This window comes from Chelonoidis abingdonii, chromosome 2 (genome assembly GCF_003597395.2).
Source record: "Chelonoidis abingdonii isolate Lonesome George chromosome 2, CheloAbing_2.0, whole genome shotgun sequence".
Taxonomy (NCBI): Eukaryota; Metazoa; Chordata; order Testudines; family Testudinidae; genus Chelonoidis; species Chelonoidis abingdonii.
Genome location: NC_133770.1, coordinates 253,098,439 through 253,123,511, shown reverse-complemented (window position 1 = coordinate 253,123,511; position 25,073 = coordinate 253,098,439). Strand labels below are relative to the sequence as shown.

At 43.5% G+C, this 25,073-nt stretch overlaps 1 protein-coding gene across 1 annotated transcript in view; it reads left to right on the top strand.

Moving 5' to 3' along the window:
• The window catches only part of CNGB3 (cyclic nucleotide gated channel subunit beta 3), a 102,365-nt gene that overhangs the window by 39,869 nt on the left and 37,423 nt on the right, over window positions 1–25,073 (top strand). Inside the window, exons 4-9 of the mRNA XM_032786422.1 lie at window positions 14,533–14,675; window positions 16,425–16,616; window positions 18,406–18,614; window positions 19,877–19,927; window positions 22,591–22,677; window positions 24,498–24,562. Of these exons, the coding sequence (XP_032642313.1) occupies window positions 14,533–14,675; window positions 16,425–16,616; window positions 18,406–18,614; window positions 19,877–19,927; window positions 22,591–22,677; window positions 24,498–24,562 (747 nt within the window). The remainder of the gene's footprint in view (window positions 1–14,532; window positions 14,676–16,424; window positions 16,617–18,405; window positions 18,615–19,876; window positions 19,928–22,590; window positions 22,678–24,497; window positions 24,563–25,073) is intronic.

The window sequence follows — 25,073 nt, the reverse complement described above, 5'->3', positions numbered from 1 at the left end:
TGACTAATAAGCAAACCGGAGGAACCTTTGACATACAATTTGAGATAAAGCCCATTTATTATAAACTTGCAGACACACCAGAAGAATGTAAAAACAAGAAGGAAATGTGTTTAAAATCCTTTGTGCAGAAGTCATAAAATCTATCATGATATACTGGCTAAAACAAGAAAATCATTTAATTGCACTGCAGATGGATAGGGCAAACCCAGGGATACGTGATGGAAGAAATTGTGGCAAGATTACAAAATACACAATAAATGTTCAGTTCACTCAGGATTCCTGTTCTAGGGTTTCTAGGAAACAGAAAACATAGCAGACTTAACCTGGAGGGGTGATTGATACAAACTCCAGATGCTCTTAACATTTTGTGTCCATTTTATCAAATGGTTTTGTTTTTGAAGGGTTTTCACATCCATACCTTACTCTTCCTTAGGCAGTGTGATCAGTTTTGTGTCTTGTAAGGACAAAGCTCAGCAATATATACGCCTCTATGAAGGGATTGACTCACTGCTCGAGCATCCTTGTGGCCAGGCATGGCATAGCGGTTCTATCCCCGCTAGGTGTCTCCTGCTGATGGCTGCTCTGCTTCTGCAGTGCCCTGCCTCTTCCTGTGACTTGGCCAGGTCACCTTAAAGACTCTCCCCCTCCAGTGTAGTCCGTGAACAAAAAGCAAGGGGGATTCACACAAGTGAACTGAGTTTAATAAGAAATAGAGGTGAATGCCCTCTCAGAGCGCATCAGAACTTGGCCTCCCTTCCCTCAAGAAGGGGCCTTCGGGCAGTGGTCCTCTTGGAATCACCTTTCCTCTCTTAATTACAGTGTTCTGTGATTCATTATGGCAACTAATTTTGCTAAAACCACATATTTTATCAAAAAGCATGACACTTATGATTGTTTTTTCCTTCTAAACCCCTCACTTCTCCCACATTACTTCCCCTCCCTGAAAGGAGTTTGATATTTCAGGCTTTGCTTTCATTCTATTTCTTTTTCTTGTATGTGTAATGGGACTGTTATCCCCTTACTAACATTCAGTGGGGGTATTTTGGTTGCTGGCTTCCAGCACTAAAAGGGGAGGGATCGATGGCAAATCAGGACCCTGAGACTGACAGTCCCCTGAGACTGACAGTCCCCAGGAACAATGGCAAGAGGCCAATGCTCCAGGTCAGCCTGATTGACAGGGCAGGCAGGCTAATCAAAGAGACAGAAGGCCAGGGTAGGTCCCATGCTCCATGTGAGCTGGAATTGCCTGGGTCAGACAGAGTGGGGCCGAGCGAAGGAGAGAGCAGGGGCCCAAGCTAAGCGGCTGGGAGCAGAGCTGCAGCCCAAAAAGCCAGAGCACAGCCCAGAGAGAGCAGACCTGCCCTGGGAGGGGAGCTGTAGCAACTGGAGCCAGAGAGGCCGGAGAAGCAACCCAGGGAGCAGGTGAGAGCTGAGAGCAGAGTCACAGAAGCAGCCTGCAGAGCAGACCTGCCCTGAGAGCAGAGCTGTAGCAAGTGGAGCCAGAGAAGCCAGAGAAGCAGCCCAGGGAGCTGAAGGCAGAGCAGCAGCAGCAGCCATGCTGAGGCAGTGTGGAGCTGGGGCTGGAGCAGTCCGGAGCTGGGTGCAGTGAGCAGCTGGGGAGAGCGAGGGGGACCCTGGGCAGTGAGCCCAGCACAGGGAGATGTCTCAGCCAAGAGGCCCTGCAGGCCAGACTTGGAGGGGGATCATAACCCTGACAGAGTGGGGGTGACACTAGGGAGAAGGGTCCTGCCACCCAGAGCCTGAGAAAGTGTGGCCACCACCAGAGCAACTGTCTGACCCGCAGCGTCCCTGCAGCACAGCCAGGGCCTGAGAAGGAGGCCTGGGACCTATAAGGAACAGACTGTGAAGTTCCCTGATGTCCAGAGACACTGTTTGTGATGGTCCCTGCCACAGAGCAGGGTGATGTGTTTTCCGTTAACCTTTCCCATTTTTCCTTATTCTTTTTTAAAATTAATTGTTAATTAAATAACTTGTATTTGCTTTAAATTGTATGATGTGATCCGTGGGTCAGGGAGGTGCGCAGTACAAAGAGAGTACCCCAGAGTGGGGACACCCTAGCCCCTGTCCTGGGTGACCACCGCAAGGTTGGGGGTTGAGCCCCCCAGGAATCCTGGGCCCAGCCTTGTTGGGGTTACGAGGACTCTACAAGACAGGAGAGTGGAAAGGGAGTCCTCAAGGGCAGGGAGGCCTCCGGGTAAAGGAAGTGGGAGTGAGGACTCAGATCCTTTCACCAGCCCACTTCACTGGAGTAGTGCAGAAGCCAGAAAAGTTCCCCACAATAGCGGGACCATTCCCCCACTTACATATGGTTCACATCACTGGAGTATCCAAGAGCCTCTCACATATTTTAGACAGATAGAACAACCCTTCCCTCTTCCCCCTGCATCTGTCCACTGCACTCCAAGGTTGGAAACCCAAACAGCAGTTAAATTTGCTTTGCACTGCTATGGTGGTGCAAAGCAGACCTAAAGCTGTCTTACATACCCCACCGAAGCGTCCCCTTGTAAAGAAGAATCCTTCAGTGACATAGATCCAGCATAGCCAACTACCTCTCATTCTTGGCCCATGGAGAAGGGGGCATGTCAGTAGAACAGTCAGTAAAAAGGGACATGCCCAGGATACTACAGTTCTGCTACTATCCTCAGCTGCCAGAACAACCCTTTACAGATTGATGCAGTTGGGTGCAACCTTGAGGCTGTCCGAAGTTGATCTGGAGGCTGAACGAGCCCTTAGCTGGTCCCAGCAACAGGGAGGTGTAAAAGTGGTGGACAGCTACTTTTGTTTCCTCTACGCAGAGACATGTGTAACCAAAAACAGTCGACAACACAAGCAATTTTCTAAGACTAAAAACATTCCTCACATACTGAGAAAAAGCACTGGAAGACTATGTGTAACAGTGCCACCTGGTGACTCCTACCCTAACAATATTTTGAACAACAAGAAATTCCATATCAAGTATTGGTTTATATAGCTGCCTTTGGAAAACTGATGTATATACCTCAGAGGACTCACTTTAGGTATCATATAATAAGCAGTTACATTAATAAAGGGAAATCTGTCTTTACTCCGGCCAGGTGATTTTCATTTCCACTTAGATTTTCTAACCCAGGTATATCAATTACCTCCTATGAAATATGGTCATCTACAAAATGAGTTTCTTGCTCCTGCTGACTCTCCCTGCTGCTGCCTTGTATTGCTGTGACATCCTGTGCTAGAAACCAATATGCTGGTCAAAATGTCGAGGAAAAGGTGACAGTGGCTGCAGATGCAGGCAGAGTGGTAGGAAAGGAACAGAGAAAAGCACTAGCTGAAAAATATTGAGTTCACAAATCAATAAAATGTAATCCATTAACATAAAGGTGGTAGGAAAACAATGGAAGAGTTCATTGCTACCGTGGAAACAACTAAAAGTGCAATGATGTTTGTAAAACAAATCAACTTGTTTTATGCTGTCCACTGGCATAGGTGCTAGAACTAGGGGTGCTGAGGGTGCTGCCACATCCCCTGGCTTGAAGTAGTTTCCATTATATACCAGATTCACAGATTGGTTAAATGGCTCTCAGCTCCCCCACCATACAAATAGTTCCAGTACCCCATCCACTGGATTGCTGCAATTTGCAATGCATTAGAAGACCAGGGAGAAGTGAAAAATTGTTTCATTAAAGGTGTTTTTTAATTTGACAACGTAACCCTTCTGCCAGATGGTGTCAGCAGCAACAAGGGTCAGCTTCAGTATCCAGGGACTCGTCTAAAAACTACAAAACCAGTTCCAGAAATCTGGTAAAAACTAAATACTTCCCCTTGGCACCCATACAGTGCAATATATTCCCAAGCACTGAGTCTGTGTATAACAAAAAGAAAACTTGTATGAAGGGGAGAGGGAACATGGCATTAATTTGGAAAAACACCACAACAATAACTCAGACGTATGCAAACAATAAGTAAAACCGCTTCCCCCACAGTAGCTTGGGCTCAGTTTTACCTTTACCTCAGTTTCCCACCCTGTGGAGTGCACACCCTATGGATGGATGTCCCTTTAACATGCCTCCACTGCACACCACTCACAGTTTGTTGTCCGAGGTCAGCAAAGTGACAGAGTCCAGGGATGCATTCAGGTGGGTTCACCTGCAGCTCCCAGGACGAGGTGGGCGAGTGATGCTTCTGCTGCTACTCACTGCTGTTACTGCTATCTCTGCCACTGCCCACCACTGTTGCTGCCATCTCTGCCACTCTGCTGTGTCCTTAGTCCGGTTGGGTCCAGCTGGGTCTTACAGTGCCCCACAATCACATCTCTAGAATTTTCTGGGTAGGAGGTGCTTGGATGCTGCTGCTGCTGCTGTATCCCTCACTATACTGCCGTTAGCCATGATGCCATGTTCTGAAGTTCCACCACCTAGCTTGGTTTTTAGTGAGTTCACCTCTAGCGATTTCACTAGAAATCTGGGTAGTTGGGAAACTCATTGCCACCATTCTGCCGTATGGTCTTTCACTGGACTATTGTTTCCACACCAAGTCTAAGGCTCAGCCCCTAGACTAATTTACTGGTGATCAATGAGAAGAGACAAGGACATTGAATTAAGTCTAATTAGTTTTGATTTTAAACACTAGAGAGGGAGGATCAAATGGCAGCTAGGACTCTTTAAACAAAGTTCTCTCCACTAAGTAAGAACACCTGTCCCCACCCCATCTGACTTTTATTTGGATTTACTTCACTACCTCACACTTGGACCATGTCTATACTACAAAATGATGCTGACCTAAGTTACATCAGTTCAGTGCACCATGGGTAGCTATCCCACTCTGCAACTTGCCATGATCTAGCACAGGGTCTTTTGGGAAGTTCTTGCAATGCCTGATGGGATCGAAATGATTCTGGGAGCATGGGATTAACCTCCCATAATGCAGTGTTGTCCATCTCATAATTTCATATGCATGCCATTATTTTTGTGCCTTCTTTTCAAATCCCACAAACCCATACAGTCCCTTCTCCTGTCCACCATCTCTGACAGAAGCATGGAGCCTGCACAGCTCTGCACTATTGCCATGAGCATTGCAAGCAATCCTGCAGTATTTGCAGAGTTGCAAGAGGAGCTGCAGGCAGCATAACAATTCCTTGGAGGCTAGATTACTGTGAGACATAAAAAGAAGCAATCCAAGGTTGTGGTTGGCGTCCATTGAGCAGCTGCAGATGGTGGTGCGCCACTTCTGGCCCAAGAAACAATCAGTGACTGGAGGGGGTCACATCATAATGCAGGTTTGAGATGATGAGCAGTAACTGAAAGACTTTCAGATGTGCAAGGCCACACTCCTGGATCTGTGTGCTGAACTTGCCCCAGCCCTCTAGCATAGGGACATCAAAATGAGAACTGAAGTGACAGCTGAGAAGCAAGTGGTGATTGCACTGGGGAAACTTGCAACACCAGATTGCTACCAGTTAGTCAGGAATCAGTTTGGAGTTGGAAAATCCACCACAGAGGCCATTGTCATACAAGTATGCAGAGCCAATAATCACTTCCTGCTACACAGGACTGTGACCCTGGGAAATATACGGGACATAGTGGATGGCTTTGCAGCTATGGGGTTCCTGAACTGTGGTGGGGTGATAGATGGCATGCATATCCCTATTTTAGCACTAGACCACCTTGCCACAAGTACATCAACAGAAAGCGCTACTTTTCTATGGTCAAGCGCTGGTGGATCATCAGGGACGCTTTACCGACATCAGTGTGGGCTGGTCAGGGAAGGTGCATGAAGCTCATATCTTTAAGAACACAAAGTTGCAAGCAGAGACTTACTTCCCTGATCAGAAGATTACCATTGGGAATGTTGAAATGCTAATAGTGATCTTGGGCAACCCAGCCTACCCCTTGGTCCGCTGGCTCATGAAGCTGTACACCAGCCATCCTGACAGCACCAAAAAGCACTGCAACACAGGCTCAGCAGGTGCAGTATGACAGTTGAATGTGCCTTTGCTGTTTGAAAGGTTGCTGGCATTGTTTATTTACAAGATTGGTCCTCAGTGAGAAAAATATCCCAATGCTTATAACTGCCTTCTGTGTCCCTGCATAATATCTGTAAAGCAAAAGGGGAAACGTTTCTTCAGGGGTGGAGATGGAGCGGCTATCTGCTGAATTTGAACAGCCAGTTATAAGGGCTATAAGAAGAGCTCAGCATGGAACTATATGGCTCAGGGAAGCTTTGAAAGACCATTTTAAAAGTGAGCCAGAGTATGTGCATTGCTCTAGCATGCTCTACCTGGCCTTGCTTTTCTGTAGCTCAGTATGAAACTTGTAGTGAGTGCTGTGTATGTAGGAATATAATGTTGTCAGTGCTGCTATTCATATTGTTTCTGAATGATGTTATGGTTTCTGTGACACAGTGCAGTAACAGAAAATTGGTCACTGTCAGACCTACTCACCACCAGCCAGTGTTTGTTATGAACTAATAAAGATGAATTTTGTTCCAAAAAATAGAATTTTATTCTGTAACATGAACCAGGTAATTGAAAAAATATATATATTGTGATATAGCACGGCTAGAGGGCAGCAGGAGAGTGATCGATGGGAGATATGTAAGCCCCAGGATCATGAGAGCCTTATTCCTTCTAGAGGGAAGGGAGGCTGCTACAGATTAACTAGAGTACCTGAAACCAATTAAGCCCATTAGAGCAGCTGAAGCCAGTCACCTGATAAAACCCCTCTGCTTCAATCAAACAGTTGGAGGAGTTGAAGCGGAGTGGTTTGGTGTTGGAGCAGAGAGCAATTTAGAGGAAAGTAATTTGGAGGAGTTGAAGCTGTGTGGTTTGGTGTTGGAGCAGAGAGCAGTTTGGAGAAGTGCTGTGACGGGCCAGAAGACCAAGACCCTAAGTAAAGGGAAACCTGGCTTGTGCAGAGCAGAGGGATTCTACAAACACAAGGGGTTGGGAGAAACTTGGCCCAAGCAGAGAGAGGGCAGGAAGCCCCACAATCTGAAGGGCCGAAGAGGGAAGTAGCCCAGGGGAAGAAATTGCTAGTTCAAGTCGTTCACCACTATCCCTAGAGGCCCTGGGATGAGACTGGAGTAGAGGGTGGGCCCAGGTCCCTCCCTCTCCACTCTCCTTTTCTGGGACACTAGTGGGACTGTTGATACCCCAGTTCAGGGGTGAGAAACAGTGCCTTGAACCTCCACAAGAGAAGAAAGTGCAGGACCCATCATAATAATGCTGGCAAATTTTATATATATAGAAGACTTAATCAATTAAGACAACTGAACTTATGAAGGGGAAAGAAGAGTAATTTCCATTTCAGCTACACATACATCAGCTGTGGTTTTCACAGGTCAGGGCATGTGAAACTGTGATTGTCTTTAATGTCCTCCCAGGTGGTAAGGGCCATGCAGCAGCTGCTGGCGCCACATAGAATGGTGAGGGGGGGTATGAAGAGGTCCCAATATTGCGTTGTCTATGGGCTGCAGATGGAGGTGAGCACAAGATTGTTGAATCTGCAGGTCCACCAAAGTCTGCAGCATCCGTTCGTTGTCTGAGAAGCTCCTCGGAAGTATCCACGGTGCTCGGGGGGGGAGTGTCTCTGCCAAGGATGGCATGCAGCTCTTTGTAAAAGTTGCAGGTCTTCTTCTTGGCACTAGATCGATTATTGGACTCCCTTGCCTTCTGGTATGCCTGCCACAGCTCCTTGGATTTCATGCAGTACTGCTGCTAGTCCCTGTGGTAGTCATTCTCCTGCATGCCCCGAGCAATCTGCTCCTAGATGTCCACATTTCTACAGCTGATTCAGAGCCATGCCTGCACAGCCTCTTCTCCCCACAGGCTCAGGAGACCCAGTATCTCCAGCCTTCTCCAAGCAGAACCATGTCTGGAGTGTGTAGCTGGAATGATCAGAAGGGCAGTTACACTCAATAATGGAGAGCTGCTAGATGTGCTCACCAAGCCAGGCAACCAGGAAAAGAAATTTTAAAAATTTGTGAAACTTTAAAGGGAGGGTGGGGGCTTCCTGTCTACCTGATCCTTGGGCAGCAGAGTTCACAGTAGTGACCAGAGCAGTCAGTTTGGGGCATGATGGGCTGGCTGCTGGAGGTCAACATAAATAACAGTGTCTACATTCCTAGCTCCACTGACTGTGACTATTCCTCTCAGGGAGGTGGTGTTATTAAATCAGCATAGCAGGTCACTTATGTCGGCGAGAGCCAAATTTAGGTGAAGTCACATCCACAGATAGGTGAATGTAAGCTGCCTTGAGTCAACCTAACTGTGTAGTGTAGAGCTAATCCTAATGACGGAGGTTCACATTAGAGTGGCCCCTCAATTAGGCCATATTAAGTAAAGTTCTGCTATAGTCATGCAATAAGGAAATGGCTTTGGCAGAGCACCTATGTCTCTTGATCACCTTGACAAATAACCGTGTCCAAATAAATACGTTCTGCTCCTGAGGTCTTTTTCCCCACTTTTCCAATAGATGGCAGGAAAAAGCTCATTCAGACCACTGACTTACACAAATATACACAATGCTAGCCCTCCCAGATGATGCTGAAGAAGTTGTTCTGCATCATCCTTATGAACTGATGATGGATCCACTCCAAGTCTCACTGCAGTCAAAGGGAGCTGGAGCAGGCCCTAGCTGCATGGGAGATGGCATGCCTGCTGCACATCATGCAAAGGGCTAAAGATGTCTGCATTGCCCAGTTGCACATGAGAAGTTAAAATAAACATCCTGAATATCTGCATATTTATCCAAACCGATGCCCAAATTTTCACCTTTGGAGGTTCACCCAAAAACATCTTTGAATTTATTCCAGATGTTTTTGAAATATATTAAACATTTTAGAATTACTTTAAATCTTATCTTTGAAGTGAGGACAATTCTTTTACAACAACTTTTTCGTCCTATTTCAGTGAACTGCTGACAAAATACCAATATATTGAGGAAGCTTTCATACATCTAAAACATAGGCTGAGCTGAGTTTTAATGTGTTTGATCAGTTTTAATGGTTTCTACTTTATAAGTAAATTTCATAAAAGAACCATGGCTGCTTGATTTTCAGAGTCCTTAGGTTTTACTTAATCTCTGACACATTTCCATGGTGGAATTACATTAAAATATGGAGGATCCAGAAATGCCTTTTAAGTTCTCCAAGGTCAAAATGGTCCCAGTTTAGAGATTTAAGCATCTTTTGAGCTGATTTTCAAAGGTACTGAGCAGTCACAGCTCTTGCTGAAGCTATTGATTTCAATGGATGTGAGTGTCCAGCATATTTAAATATCAGATAATTTATTTCTTCAGTTGAATAGATTTCTGAAGTGTTTCAGGCTGACATTTCAACCTTATCTTCCCACTGAATAAAGATGTACTGGGTCCCCCGCTGTATATATAGAAGCAACCGTAACTACCATACTATGGCCTTATCTTCCTTAGGAAAAAAAGATCTGGTTTTACTTCATGTTGGCTAATATGCGGTAACGAACACAAAGTAAAATCCTAGTGAAGACAGGACAGTGTGCAATTTTAACATGAATTAGCAAGTCAAGATAAACCATAGGATTCCCCCACAGTCTTTACTTCAACCTGCTAACAGGTGTGAAAACAACAAACTACTTTGTCTTCACTAGGATTTTACCTCATGTTACTTACCATGAACACACTTTTTTTCCTAGTGAAAATGCCCTCAGGGCTAAATCCTCACTGGCCAGAGTAGAGCTCAGTGCAGATGAGGAATAGGAAACAGCCCCTGGAGCACATTAGAGCTGCCCTAAGGATTCCTCTGAATAGCACCAGTTGATACCACCCCACCCTCTGGGCTATTATAGAAGCAGCCTGAGCCAGACCACATTATATTCTGACCCCAGCTCCTTGAAATATTCTTCTCCTACTCTTGATGTTGGGGGCTTGCACAGAGCTAGCTATGATGGCTTTAAGAACAATGGGGGTATGTCCACACTGCAGTGAAAGCCTGTCTCAGACTCAGGCTCAAGCCTTAACCCCCCATCTGTCTACACACAAATCTCTTAGACTTGGGCTTAGACCCAAGGTCACAAAATCCTTCATGAGTGGAGGGTCCAAGCCTGAGTCCAGCTAGGACCCAGGGTTCAAGGTGTATTGTTTTGCCATGTTCACGCAGCCATGCCAGACTTAGACCCTGGGAGGCCATCCTCACTATCCCACAATCCCATGGGCCAGTGTTTTTTGTCCTCTTTATCCCACAAGTCACCAGTCAACCTACAGGAAACAGAACACCCCCCCCCCCGATTTTAGCACAGCAACTTGGCATTTAACCCTTCAATTTTATTCTGACTGCTGAGCTGTAAACACACTTTCAGAGAACCTTCTGCATTTGCAATGGCCACCAATCAGAAATAGTCTTTTACAAAGAGCCCTGCCTAAGGGTCATGGGAATACAGCTAGATTTTGGTTAATATCCAGCGCCTAACCAGCAAAACAGTTAATTTCAGTAAGAGTATCAAGAATGACTATGCATACCAGCAAATAATGAAGAAGCTGGCAAGGAACTTGCAGGAGAAATGGAAAAGACAGAAGCACCCCAGAGCTTGGTAAGTTTCTGACTCCATTTTTGTATTATTAACATAGGAATGCATTCTATGAACCAATGCAAAAGTTATTACAAACCCTGGGTAGCAGCATGCATCTGGATGGCATGCCAGTGCTTTGGTATTCCCTCACCCCCACCAAAATGGAGACTTGGAAACACAAACAGCAAAAGAAGCATTTTAAAGAATTTTTTTCTGGGAAGGTGCACATTTTTTCTTAAAAACAAGAACCTTACTCTGCCTTCCTTCTACATACACCACTCCATACCAACCCAACTGTGTAATGAGCCAAATGAAAACAGTGAATTGTGGTGGGTTTGGCTAGAAAAGGTTTTTCAAATGTAGTTCATTTCTGTTAAATGCGATGCATACAGTCCATGGGTGATGACATTATGCATCCCAAATATGACAGGTTTTGAATTCAGTCCAGAAATATGCTGGGGAATGGTGGGGGGGAGACCAGGGTGGGGAAGAGGGATGGCAGTGGAGTTCTGTGTGTTTGCATGCAGTCATAACAGGCTGTATTGGAAGCTGTGGGGAGGCACTAAGCCATGTGGATGTTAGCACAACATCTTTTTGATTTCTTCATGAATTGTGACCCAATCCTGAGGATAGGGAGGTATAGCTTAGTGGGTTGAGCACTGGCCTGCTAAACTCAGGTTGCAAGTTCAATCTTTGAAGGGCCCACTTAGGGATCTGTGGCAAAAATCAGTACTTGGTCCTGCTAGTAAAGGCAGGGGGCTAGATTTGATGATCTTTCAAGGTCCCTTCCAGTTCTAGGAGAAAGGTATATCTCCAATTATTTTATTTTTATTTAATTTTTTTGGGTGATGACAGCTGCAAACTTTCCCTTAGCAGGAACTCCAGATAGGTAGTCATATTTTGGGGAAGGGCATATTTTTCAGGTCCATCTCAATAGCTGACCTAGCACACTCCATTTGTAAATGTGTTGTTTGGTCACCATCCGCTTAAATACTTCAAGGGCATGCACAGCTGGTTTCCTACTGGCAGCTTGGAATAAAGCCTCTCTGCCAATCAGGCACCACAAAATTCATTATGTCCTCCAAAATGTGGAATGCCTGAAACATCAGAGAAGGTTTATGTAGCATGCCTCAGCCACTGATCTCCCCCCAAATCCCATGAGGTCTGCAATTGTTAGGGAAAAAAGCAGTTATAATTTTTTTTAACTTACCATGTTCTCTGCACTGCTTTCACTGCAATAACCAGGCTGTGTCCAGGGAGTCTGTGGTCTGAGACATCCCCCTTTCAATATATTGTAGTTCAGTATTAAAAAGTAACATTTTAAGTCTTTGAAATTTCAAAACAGATTTTATTTTCTGTGTTCCTGCACTGAGCAACTTGAGACAATAATTCACTCTGTCTTGTCCTATTCCAGGCCCATCAACCTCGACTGGCTGCAATACCTCCTCAGCTCGCCCACACTAGAGCAGAAGCCTGAACCACCATACCTTCCTGGATCATTCCAAGAGGAAGTGTTTCCATGTTGAATTTATGATTGAAGTTCTGGACAAGACCAACAAACAGGTCCAGTACGTAAGACAGAGGGACTTTTGGCAAGAGGAAAAACATGCTGAGAGGCAACAGGAAAGGCTCAGACTGGCTTCACAGTTGGAGCACAGAGTTGGAGCAGACATTTGTTTTGCAGTTCCTAGAACAGGAACGGTGGTTTAGGGAGGATGAGAAAGCTTAGCAGAAAGAACTGTTTGGGCGGATGCTATCTCTAATGTCCTCAAGACTGCAGATTCCTGCTGCGTCTGTCCCGTGGTCAGCATCCCCTGTGCAATACCCTGTCCAGCAGTCCAGGAACAGCTTGGACACCTCCATGACTGCATGGCCCATGCAACCAGGTCCCATTAGTGGCTGCACAGGGCAAATGTGCCCCCATGAAGTCCTCCAGGCTGCACTCTTCCCCTCTGGACACCTTCACTCCCCTTCCCTGGCCCCAAGTGGGTGGCAAACATGGAAGGAAGGACAAGGGGAATGGAGGGCCAGGGGACTCATAACAGTCGGAGGTTTCTGTCTTGTAAGTGGTTTCACTTTTTGCACATGAACATGCACTTTGTTCTGGGGGATTTTTTTTAAGGTTTTGATGTCAGTAGTGTGCTAACAGCAGCTGGCCTGTCTAGCAATGGTTAATATTGTACCTTTCCAACAAATATTTAAAAATAAAGGTTTTTATTTTATTTTAAAAAATTGTATTGTCATCACTGCATCACATCATCTAATGTGTGTTTCAAATAATAAAAGTGACACATGATCAGGGACAACTGGGAAACTGTATGCAAAAAATAATTCTCAATACAGCTATCTACATCAATGAATTATTTACATCAGTCCATATTGTGAGTCCACCCTCCCCTCATCTCATAAGCTGCCATATCATTTATAAATACAATACATGGCAATAAAACCCTCCCCCACAAGCAATGAAACCCACTATACACACATACATTCATAAAAGGTACTGTTCTCCCTCTTCCATGAGCACATGCAAGTCCATAATGTGGGAGCACAGAGCATCCGTGACTTCTGTTGCCCAGATTCATCCAGCTCAAGCTGGGTGTACTGATTCAGCAGTCCATCACTGTGACAGATCCATTCAGGGGGAAATGGCTCACCTCTGCTTTCACAAAAATTGTGAAGAGCACAGCAAGCCCAGACATCCAGATAGCACTGATGACACTGGAATCCAAACAGGTCTGTAGATATCACCACCGGGCTGTCAGTCTGCCAAATGCACATTCAAACACCATTCTACAATGCTGAAAGTATAATTAAACCTTCCTTGCCAGGGCCTCTGAGACCAGGATATAATTTCATAAGCCAAGGCAAAAGGAGGTACATGGGTTCTCCCAGAATAACAGTGAGGAAGCAAATCCACTTATGAAAATGTCATTTGGTGGGACTAGTGGCCCAGTCTGTCCATGAATGTAGATTCCCAACTATCAGAAAACCTGGCATCATGACCTTTATTAGTGCAGCCCACAGTGATGTTCATTAATCAGCCACTGTAGTTTACGAGGGCCTGCATAACAATGGAGTAGTAGTAACCTTGGTGGTTTAATGTGCTCCTTGAGGAGCGCAATCTTTGGGCATGTGAGTCCCATCATAAATGAAGCTTTCTTCATGTGAAAGTTCTGGACCCACATCTGCAGGACGATGTGGTCTCTCCAGTCTGTGCTTGTGGCCCTGTTCCAGAATCATCCGTCTCCATAGGGAGCATCAGCAGCTACATAGAGTGTCACAAGCAGCCTGAGCAAGTTGGAGTCCGCCAGGTCTGTGTCCTCGCATCCATCCTATCATTAGCTCTGTCAGATGCCTACAATGGATCAGAAAACACTGCTGAAATGTCCACCACTGTCTCAAGGAAGCTCTGCCAATTTCCAGAATCAGGAATGAAAGCGCAAGTGAGAGAAGTTCTTCACATGGTGCCTCCTTCAAGTTGCTGTTTCTGTTTGCTGGGAGCATGCAGATCAAACGGATGGCTCTGCAGGATGTGTTGGTGGGCTGTTCAAACCTCCTGTAACGTGGGATGGACAGTCAAGTTTTCCCACACTGCCATGAACAAAGGGCCAGAGTGGCCACGTTTTGGGAAAGTGGTAGGAAGTCTGCAGTACTCCAGTGAGGATGCTGGAGCCCCAGGTTTTGGCCTGGGTTAAAATATTCTTCATCGAGTGGCAGCAATCAGTGTAGATGCTCAGACCCTGGTTTCTCAAACTCAAGGTTAGCTGACTCAAGTTCCACTGACCCTGGGCTTCCACTGCAGTGCAGACATACCCTGGGAGACTTCTTGGCTACCTATTTATTATAACTTCAGTAGCACAAAGGGACCTTAGCACAAACCAGCATCTGGCCCTTGCATTTGAATTCTACTCATATTATAGCATTGATGCTGATTGTTTTCTTTCATTCCTTTCCAATACTCTTAACTGTTCTTCTTTTGTCTTAATTAGCTCATCTAAAGGCCACGTTGTAAATGAGTATACTGAAGCCCAACTGCAAGAGATTGTCAAAAAAATGAGGGCAAGGACATCAGCCTATAAAGAAAAACTGACTGACCCACTACTGTCCTCTCATGAGGGCAGTCCTACAACTTGTAAGTTGCTTTAGTTCTCAAAAGATAATTATTTATTTGGTGGTTTAAAGATGAAATCCCATTCTGAGAGTTTAAAATGCTGGAAGATAATATTTCAAGAATCATGGATCAAATCTTCATTTGGGATAATTCAGCATATCTCTACTGAAATCAATGGAGCTGTGTTATCAGTGGCTCTCAACCTTTCCAGACTACTGTACCCCTTTCAGGAGTCTGATTTGTCTTGTGTACCCTCAAGTTTCACCTCACTTAAAAACCACTTGCTTACAAAATCAGACATAAAAATACAAATGTGTCATAGCATGTTACTGAAGAATTGCTTACTTTCTCATTTTTACCGTGTAATTACAAAATAAATCAATTGGAATATAAATATTGTACTTGCATTTCAGGGTATGGTATATAGAGCAGTATGAACAAGTCATTGTGTGAAATTTTAGTTTGTACTAACTTTACTAGTGTTTTTATGTAACCAGTTGTAAAACTATGCAAATATTTAAATGAGTTGATGTACTCCCTTGAAGACCTCTGTGTACCCCCAAGGGTACGTATACTTCTGATTGAGAACTCCTGTGTTAGCTTACAGCAGCTGAGAATGTGGCCCTATTTAAACCCATTGAGGCACCTCATTAAATAGTTTTAATAGAGGTAAGTCTCCAACTATGACTGTTCAAGATCACCATTTTCAAACTACTTTCTAGATTCATCTCAGTTATTTTATCTGTATTCCTAGGAATCAAAGATATATTCCTTATAGGAAGGCATATGTGGCAATATGCTACATGTGAGCACATAGGTGATACTGAGATGAGATATCTTTTGTAAAAGTAACCAAAGTTTAAGGTCTGGCAATAAACTTCCAGCATCATTAAGTATGCCAGGTATGTAGGTTAGAATGAGATAAGGCAGCACAAGGCAATACATCTCACCTGAAAATAATAAACATAGTACTGATGTTGTTCCTTTTCAGAAAAAAAGCTTGTTTTCTTCCTTTGCACAAGAGGAGGAAGAATGTGTAGTCTTCATATTCTCTATTTTTTTCGGAAGCTATTTATTGATCTCCTGAACTCTAATAAGCTGGAAAATATAGCATGTAGGATGAGTGTCTAAACTATTATAAACTTTACCAGCTAAGAAAGAAATGGTCAGATTTTTTTTTAACTTCTTCTGTGTCGGTTAACCTATTACCCTTTTTTCTGACACTTACATTACTTTGTTCTTTAAATTATAGATGGTCCAGTTTGCCAATTTACTACTCATACTCACTTCTGTCTTACTCTGCAAGTTGCCCCGCTGAAATCAAGTGACTACTTTTAGAGTAAGAAACTCAGATCAAATATGGCAGAACTGATCCCAGAGCAATTCTATCCCATCCATGGCAAGTTTACAACAGTCATGCAAGAATAAATGCCTGGGTACCTCCTGCCTTACCCCATCTCAAGCCTGCAAGTGTCTAATTGTACAAGCATTGACTGTCCAGGAAAAGACAGTATAGTATCATATTTCCCCCTGTGACACCCAGCACTAAATATCCTGTTGGTGTTAGCAGGAGTGTGCCTGCCTATGTCAGTGTGAATTTATTCTCCAATCTGTTTTCTAACTGAAAACAGAACTGAAAATTGTAGCAGTAAACACTAAGGAGTCGATTGCATGGCCTTTAATATGTTGGGGCTCTCAAGATCTGTCACAACAGTGAGGAGTGTGCATGCCATTGTTAAATGTTCCCTTCTGTGACATTCACATGCTTAGCTCCATCTAAAAAGAAGCCTCCACCTCCACCCCCACCAAAAGAAGAGAAAAAAGATGACAAAAAAAAAGAGGAAGGTGATGCCAAGCCAGAGGATCATTACTGTGACATGCTGTGCTGTAAATTCAAGAAACCACCATTGAAAGAATACCTGAAGAAGATGGAGCTACCAGACAGTATAGATGCATACACAGGTAAACTGAATGTAGTCACACAAAGGAAGGTGTGAACAGCAGGATAAAAAAAATTATTGCTTGAGTTAAAGTGGCTGGATGCTGTATCTGAGATCAGAGCCCCACTGCACAAGTCTGTAGTGAGAGACAGTCTCTCCCTGAAGAACTTTCAGTGTCAATAGCCAAATGGTGAGAGTGAAAACAGAGGCACAAAGAGGTGAGGTGACTTGCCCAAGCTCACCAGCAGAGCCAGGAATACATCAGGTCTCCTGATTCCCAGTCCAATGCCTGATCCCCTTACAGCCACTGCCCCTGCAGTGCTGAAATGTCTTGGAAGCCTAACAAAGAGTTGTCATGAAAATCCGACTCTACCCCAAGCAGGACAAGTTTTATAAGTACTTCCCCAAAAAAACCATGTACAGGTATTTTTTGTTCAGTCTCTGACTTTTTCCCATTTTAAAGCCCTATTTTAAACATAAGTGAATCCAACCCTCTTCCTTTAATAAATTCCATGTGTGACTCCTAGCTCTTACCAGACTCCCTTTAACAGACCATGCTGTGTTATAAAAGGCAGAAAGTGATCTCTGCTCCACAGAAACTGTTCTAGCAGTTTGTTTCTGTTTTTAACTATAAGGGTTGGGATCTTTCAGAAAAGTATAAGTGTTCTGAAACCCACAAGTCAAAACAGTGAAATGAGTGAACTTCCACTTCTGAGTATGAAGTGTTACACAGGTTTTTGGCTCCAAATCACCAATTAAACTCAATGGTATTCTCATGTCTAAAATGCTGTGAAACTTTCTGAAGACTCAGGGTACATCTACACTGCAATTAAGAACCCATGGCTGGCCCATGCCAGCTGACTTGGGCTTGCGGGGCTCAGGCTAAGGGACTGTTTAACTTCAGTGTAGACATTTGGGCTTGGGCTGGAGCCCAGGTTCTAACGAAATGGGAAGATCCCAGAGCTCCGGCTGCAGCTGGAGCCTGAACATCTACACGGCAGTTAAACAGTCCCTTAGCCCAAACCCTGAGAGCCCAAATCAGCTGGCATGGGCCAGCCACAGATGTCTAATTGCAATGTAGATAGATCCTTAGAGATCTGTGTTTATCTGGCGTGCACTGTGGCATACTACTATAAGGAACCTTTACAATGAATAGTTACTATGAACTGAAATAATCCCTATTTCTTTCTGGATATCTGGGAAAAGCAATTATAATTCCATCTATAAGAGTCTAACAAACAAAGATGCTATAGGGTTATTTCTCTAGTTTTGTCTAGGTAGACGTGTAGATAGTACACTAGCTGAAACCTGGGGTACCACGAAGGAGGAAACAGGAGTGATTACTTCAATAACATTTTAGAGAGCCTTTTTTTTCTAAGATCTCCTTCCATAGCAATATGTCATAAGTTTTCAGAAATATTATCTCACTTCAGACTACATAGTGCTCATATTGCCCCTCATATGTTCAAAGCACTGAACTGATATGAAGAGATTGATCCTCACATCACTCCATGAGCGAGGTGAATAAGTATTACTATCATCAGCATCCCTGTTTGATAGATGGGGAAACACAGAGAAGTGAAGTGCCTTACCCAAAGTTACATAGCAAGGGAATGGCTTAGTCACCATTAGAACTCAAGATTTCTTACCTCCCAGGCCAGTGTTTATTCCTCCAGATCACAATGTCTGGTACATTTGCAAATTGCTCTGCTTTCCTTGGAGGATGAGCCCTTTATTCCCAAACACAGAAAGAAATAAGAAGATAATGATTTCATACTGATTAAGTCACCAGTTCCTGTTTTCTTTTCCAGATCGCCGATATGTAGTGTGGCTCCTGATCGTTACCATTGCTTATAACTGGAACTGCTGGTTCATTCCACTGCGCTGTGTGTTCCCAGTACAAACACCAAGCAACATATTCTATTGGATCCTCATAGACACCATTTGTGATATTTGCTATTTGTGTGATCTGTTGGTGTTCCAGCCCCGAATGCAATTTGTAAAAGGTGGAGATATAATAGTAAGTAATAGTGGGAAGTGGAATTTCCACATTTGCTGTTGTACTTTGAACTACGTTATTAGACATGAAGCAGAAACTTGTTTAAACCTCAAATAGACTTTTTCTTGCAAAAATGAATTTAGACGACATCAGATATCACAAGTGCACAGCAACAAGAAGATTCAAAACCAAGGGTATGTCTACATTGCAATTGGAGATGTAACTGCAGCTCAGATAGGCATCCACAAGCTAGTTTTAATCTAGCTAGTGCAGCTAAAAATAGCAGAAAAGACACAATATCACAGACCCCGGCACAGAATAGGAACATGAATACATAGCAAGGGGTGTATATTGGTTTGTACAACCCCCGCTGTCTCATCATTACTGTTATTTTTAGCCATACTAGATTAAAGCTAGCTTGTGTATGCCCACACAAGTTGCAATCACACTTCCATTTGCAATGTAGACATACCCTCAGACTGGTGTTTCCACCTGTAACTTAGAACCAGCTTTAACTCAGTGTTTTTGTATATTACACTGCACCTTCTGTGCTATAGGCTATTACTTAAATTCTATTCTCAAGTCTCAAATAGACATAATATGTGTCTATATTAACTGTAGTGCAAAGAAATATACTTTTCCATGCCAAGTTAGTCATTGACAACCCTTCTTAAATCCCAGGAAACTTGAGTTTTGTGAATAAGATTAAAAGTGTAGCATAATGAAGACCACTTTTCTTTTACTTGAAGCTGTTTGTACAATTCATGGATTTGAAAACCAGAAGGTATCATTATGATCATCTAGTCTGAACTCCTGTATTTCTCTTAAAGGTGTAAAGTGATGATAAGGAAAGATAGAAAATAGGTCTCCCTTGGTATGGAAAAAACCCTTATGATTTTAAAGTTATTTTAAAAAACACCTCTGATATAAATAAAGTAAGTTTAATAATAGATATAGTCCTTTAGAGACTTCTGATTAGCCTTTCTTAATAAAGTATTACCATCAGTTCCCATGGTGAGCAATTTGAAAATAAATGTCTAATCATTATTAATGAATTCAGTGTTGATTGTTCTAATGCTAATGATGGTGCATTTATTTAGCTTTCAAAGACCTGATCCCTCTCAGAGATACTCAGAACTAGTCCCTGGACATGCCCTGAACCACTGAGCTTTGCCGCTGACTTTAATGGCTGCAGGGTCAAACCCTGGCCTGAACATTCTCAGGGACAGGGCTTTGGCAGATTTTTCTTAACTATGTTTTTTCCCCTTTCTTTATAATTTCAGTCAGACAAAGTAGAAATGAAGAACCACTACCAGAAATCTCTGAGGTTTCGGGTGAGTAGGTTGCGTGCTACTTAGAGTTGCTTCAATGCTTTAAATTTTAGCCTTGGAGTTTCATAAAGCTTTCCATGCTCCAATATTCCTTGTAGACCAAGGAATAATACTAAAGGTCACTGACTGACTGCCATTCTAGCTTCTCACCAATTAAATCAAATGCCATGCTCATAAATATTGTTGATCATTAATAAAATATTGCCTTTGGCTGTGTGACTCCCGTTGACTGCAACGGGAGATAACTCTGTGAATGCATTAGATTCCAAAACCATGGCTCAGTAGAGATTTGTTAAAGAATGAAGCCTGTGCCCAGCTTAAAATCAAATGGGAACTTTAATTAAGAAACACTAGTACATACTTTTGATAGTAACACATGATCATAGATAGTAGATATCACCTTGGCTCCACGCAAGTAAATCTGAAACTCCTTCTAACTTTTAAAGCTTAGTGCCTTAGATAAAATCAAGGACGCATTTTTTTTTAGGACAGTTATTTCATTTTATTCTGCAATGTAATTTTCTCAGTAAGACTGAAAAGACACCTCTGAAATTACAACCTACAGCCCTGCTCCTGTAAACACTTTTGTATATGCTCCACTTTAAGCACACAAGAAGTCTCATAATTCCAATGGCAGGGCTTGCATGCCTCAAGTTAAGCAATGCAGAAGTCTTTGCAGGATCAGAGCCCAAACAGACCAAATACAGACAATGGAGAAGGGAAAGGATTCAACCTGAAAGCAAACTGATGGAGTGGGTATATTGGGCCTTTGTCTTAGGTTTGATCCTGCAAGGTGACAAGTGCCCTTGATTTTTACTGAAGTTAGTGGAAGTTGATGGTTCTCTTCAGCTCCCAGGCCTGGGCTACACTACATTTTGGAATTTCATCATTCAATTAAATACTTACTAATTGTCACTGCATATTAAAATGTATCTGACTACATTTTGCCTTTCCTTCTGTGGGTGCTTTAGAGGAGAGACAGTGGCCAGGGGATGCTCCTTCCTCAGTCAGTACTTTTTTTTTCAGGAGTCAGGTACAATCCATCTCTCAGCAGTGAGACGAAAAGCATGGAGTCAATAGCTAGTGGCTAACGGCATTTCTCAGGGTGGAAGCATTTTTGGAGAGGTTAAAGGCAGGGTTCTGACCTCCATGAGACCCTTTTTCTCCCTCACCACAGCAGCAGCAGAGTAGGGTCTGAGCCAGAAGCCACTTCCAGAAGCGACTCCTTTTAAGACACAGCACCTGGTTCAGGGGTCTCAGACTCCCAGTCGATGGGCCGTCTGCGGCCTGTAATCTGCCCCAATGTGGCCCACAAGGCTCCAGCAGTTTTGGGGCCAGGTCTCTCCCTTGGCTCACCTGCCGTCCCCAGGTGCTCCCCCCTCAGGGGCCCCAGCAGCGCAGGGCAGGGCTGTGCCTCCATGCACTGCTCTCACCCCAAGAACCCCTGTGGATCCTTGGGATGCTGCGGGGGCGGTGCCTGGGGGCAGAAGTGCATGGAAGCCCCCCAGCCTGCCCTGTCTTGGAGCCCCAGGTAAACGCTGCACCCCCAACCCCATCCCAGAGCCTGCACCTGGTCTCCACACCCCCTCCTGCCCCCAAATTCCTTCCCAGAGCCTGTATCCCCTTCCCACACACCTCTTCCAGCTTCCAAACTTCCTTCCAGAGCCTACACCCCCTCCCCACACACACCACAGCCCCAAAATACCATCCCAGAGCTGCACCCCAGACCCTCTCCCCCACCCAAACTCCCTCCCAGAGCCCAAACTCTACCCCTTCTGCACTCAAACTCCCTCCCAGAGCCTGCATCCCAATCCCCTACCCCAGACTTCCTCTCCCACCCAAACTCCATCCCAGAGCCTTAGGCAGGTGGGGAGTGGAGTTTTTTTTTGGGGGGGGCAGAGTTTTTTGGGGGCAGGTTCTGGGTGGCATGAGTGACATTGGCCCGCTGGGAGGATTTGAGGACTGGCACTGGCCCTAAGGTAAATTGAGTTTGAGCCTCCTGAGCCCCCTGCTGGTTGGTTCAGCTTCCTTTCTCTCCCCAAAGCAGAGTTTCCACTTGGAAAGAATCAGGAAGAAAGAGGGAACTACATGTGAAAAATACACTTAATGCACTGCTGGAAGGCACGCTGAAACTATGATAATGTGGGCAATAAAAGATTCTGAATGGGATAGAAGAGAATGGTTACCTTGGAGGAAGTGTTGCCTACACCTGTGGTATAATTATAGCAGGGAGTGCCCTTCCTCGTGCTCACCACAGGTCCCTGGAGGTATTATGGTTTTGAAAATCATAATACTTCTCAGAAATGATTGTGAGGTGAGCCATCACCCCCTCTCCTAAGCCCTCAGCATCTTTCAAGTTCATCGGCACCACAACTGAGCCCACATCATTTAATTATTAAGAGCAATGTTAAATATCCAAGACGTTAATAATCCTCAGTAACTATATGAAAATCTGAGATGTGTGGAGCATAAGTAAGGGTACGAGAAAGCTCCTGGTGTTTTCCTAGAGACGGTGTTGCTTGTCAGTTACTCAGAGACAGATGGACACTGTATGTCAACTGTTCAGCTTTCATGTGCAATGATTATTAAATCTAGCCATGTTCACTACAGAATGTAAACAAGTTATAGTCATTGTCAAGTCTTAATTGAACTGTGCTCTTCAACAGCTTGATCTGGCATCAGTAATACCAGTTGATGTTTTATACTTCATCTTTGGGTTTAACCCAGTGTTTAGAGCAAACAAATTGTTAAAGGTAAGACCAGATAATTTATTATGACTGTTCATCCACTGGAAAATATGAAAAGTTAAAAACCTATTGAAGATTTAGTATGCATATTTGGGAGTCTTTAGTTTCTGATTTTGTGAATGCTTCCTCTTTCTAAGAATCTAAGCTACAGAATCAAACTACCACCAAATAAATAAGAAAAATATGTTGTTTTAATAATAGGATAATTGTTCTAGTTATTTTTCAGCTGATTTTACTTACATTTACTTTCTGACTTGTAAACAGTATTTCTGTGATCTAGACTAGTTTGTTTCTACTAGTTTAAATTGAAATTGTTTTAAATACCCTATTTAATTTGCCAAAAAAATTAAAAAAAACAGTTAAGATTGCTAAATGAGAATAATGTACTTAGTGCTTATCTATCACATTACTTACAAAATTCAACCACTTAAAAGCAAAGGAGTGGATGGTTAAGGACAACGTATATCGTACACTGACTATTTAATAAATATAAGCATATTTTTCTTCTCAAGTGCAAGAAATGTACAGCACCCAGCATGGATGGGTTGAGAAAGAGATAGATTATAACTCTGCCCCATCTCTACATCACCTTGCAGAACAGGTCAGCTGCATCATGAGAAGGTGCAGCCTGCACAGCCCCCCTGCATCAGCCCTTTTTTTTTTTTTTCTGAACTGCTAATAGGGTAGCGGAACTCCACCTACCCACCCATTTCCCATCTCATCTCAGGCTAGTGGCTAAATGCCACCCTTTGGCCCTGGCATTTTACTATTCCTGCTCTTAAAAAACTCCCTGCTGAATAAATCAATGTCAAAATCTCTCTCTTTGTTACATGTACAAAGCATTTATCACATTATCTAAGCACTGCACAAACTTATGCTAAAGATTTACCTAAAGAAATAGCTTCCCTTATCATATTTAGTAGCCCTATACTGACTAAGAAATTTGGGCTAGTGAGAAGGGGTGTCATTGGTCTGATTGATTTTTTAATGCCCTGACTGGCAACACGGAACCAAAATGGTAAGGAAGAATGTAAAGCAAAACTCTATATAATATCAGGCAAGAAAAACAGTGCTAGACAGAAAACAAAAACAGCAAAAAGTACCTATTAATCTTAAAGGTGTACAGCAAAACTAAAGTAAAAATAGTTAATGTGGGAGAATTCAACACAGGAGTAGATTAACTACCTTTAAAAATTCATCATGAGACCTCAAGTGATGTTACAGTCTGCGATACCCTCAACTAACTAGGAAGTGACAGAGATTTCAAGAAGAGGGGAAAGGATTTTTTTAAATGATTAATTTATTTTGGCAAAATTATGTTCAGCCCAAGCAAGTACATTTTTAACCGAGTAAAAAGTCATTCATCATCATCATCAGTCATCACAGTAAATGGCAAGCAGGCACATCATTTGCTATGGGACAAAGAGGGCAATTGCCCCTCCCATACATTGGTTTGCCCCCACCCCCAGACTTTTCATAGGTCTGTATGCACCACTTTTTGCCTCCACCAACTTTATATGTGATTATATCCTGTAATGTTCTGTATGCTGACATAACTTTGCCCTGCTCCATATTTTACTGAAATGATTCCCCTAATGACAAGACATCACTCATAACATAGCTAATACGGTCAAAGAACACCAAAATCTATGCTGAGCTCAATTTTCATCTTAACTTTGCAGTTCACCTTTAAACTAGATGTTTAAGGAATGTCAGACAAGTGAAAAATACATTATTTTCAAAATATGTATGTGAACCAATGTCAGTCCCATTAGAAAAATATATAAGGACCTTGGTTCGATTGCTTTTATTTGGTTTCCATCTAGCATATGGCCTTCTTTGAGTTCAACGACCGGTTGGAAGCTATCCTGGATAAAGCATACATCTACAGGTACGTGAGCGGCAGACTTACAGTACGCAAAGGTTGGCACAGAATTTCAATCATTGTTCTGAACATGTGGGAAGGAAGACAAAATGACAGGCATGAATTTTCCCAGTCCCCAAAAAAAGCAACTAATGCAATACCTACAACAGACCAAAAAGGGGAGAGAAGAGCTGTTAGTCCAGGCATAAAAGGGGGTTCAGACTTGGGGGACAGGGTATCCTCCCTTGAGTATGCAGGGGTTAATGGCTTACTTGAGTCCCACCAGCCCATTCACTGGTTCAGATGATGCCTCTTCTCCACTACTGGTCGCCCCAACTCCCAACCTTAAGGGTGGGGGGACCCTTAAAGGAGCCATTGCCCTTTTTCCCACCAGTCCAGACAAAGCCTTTTTGGTTGTGGGGGTTGCATTCTGTCTCCCAGGTTGTCAGTCAAGCACAGTGTTGAATATGATAAACCCCAAACAACTCCTCTCGGTTATTTTTTAACTCTCTTCATTATAGGCCCTGACCCTACAAAC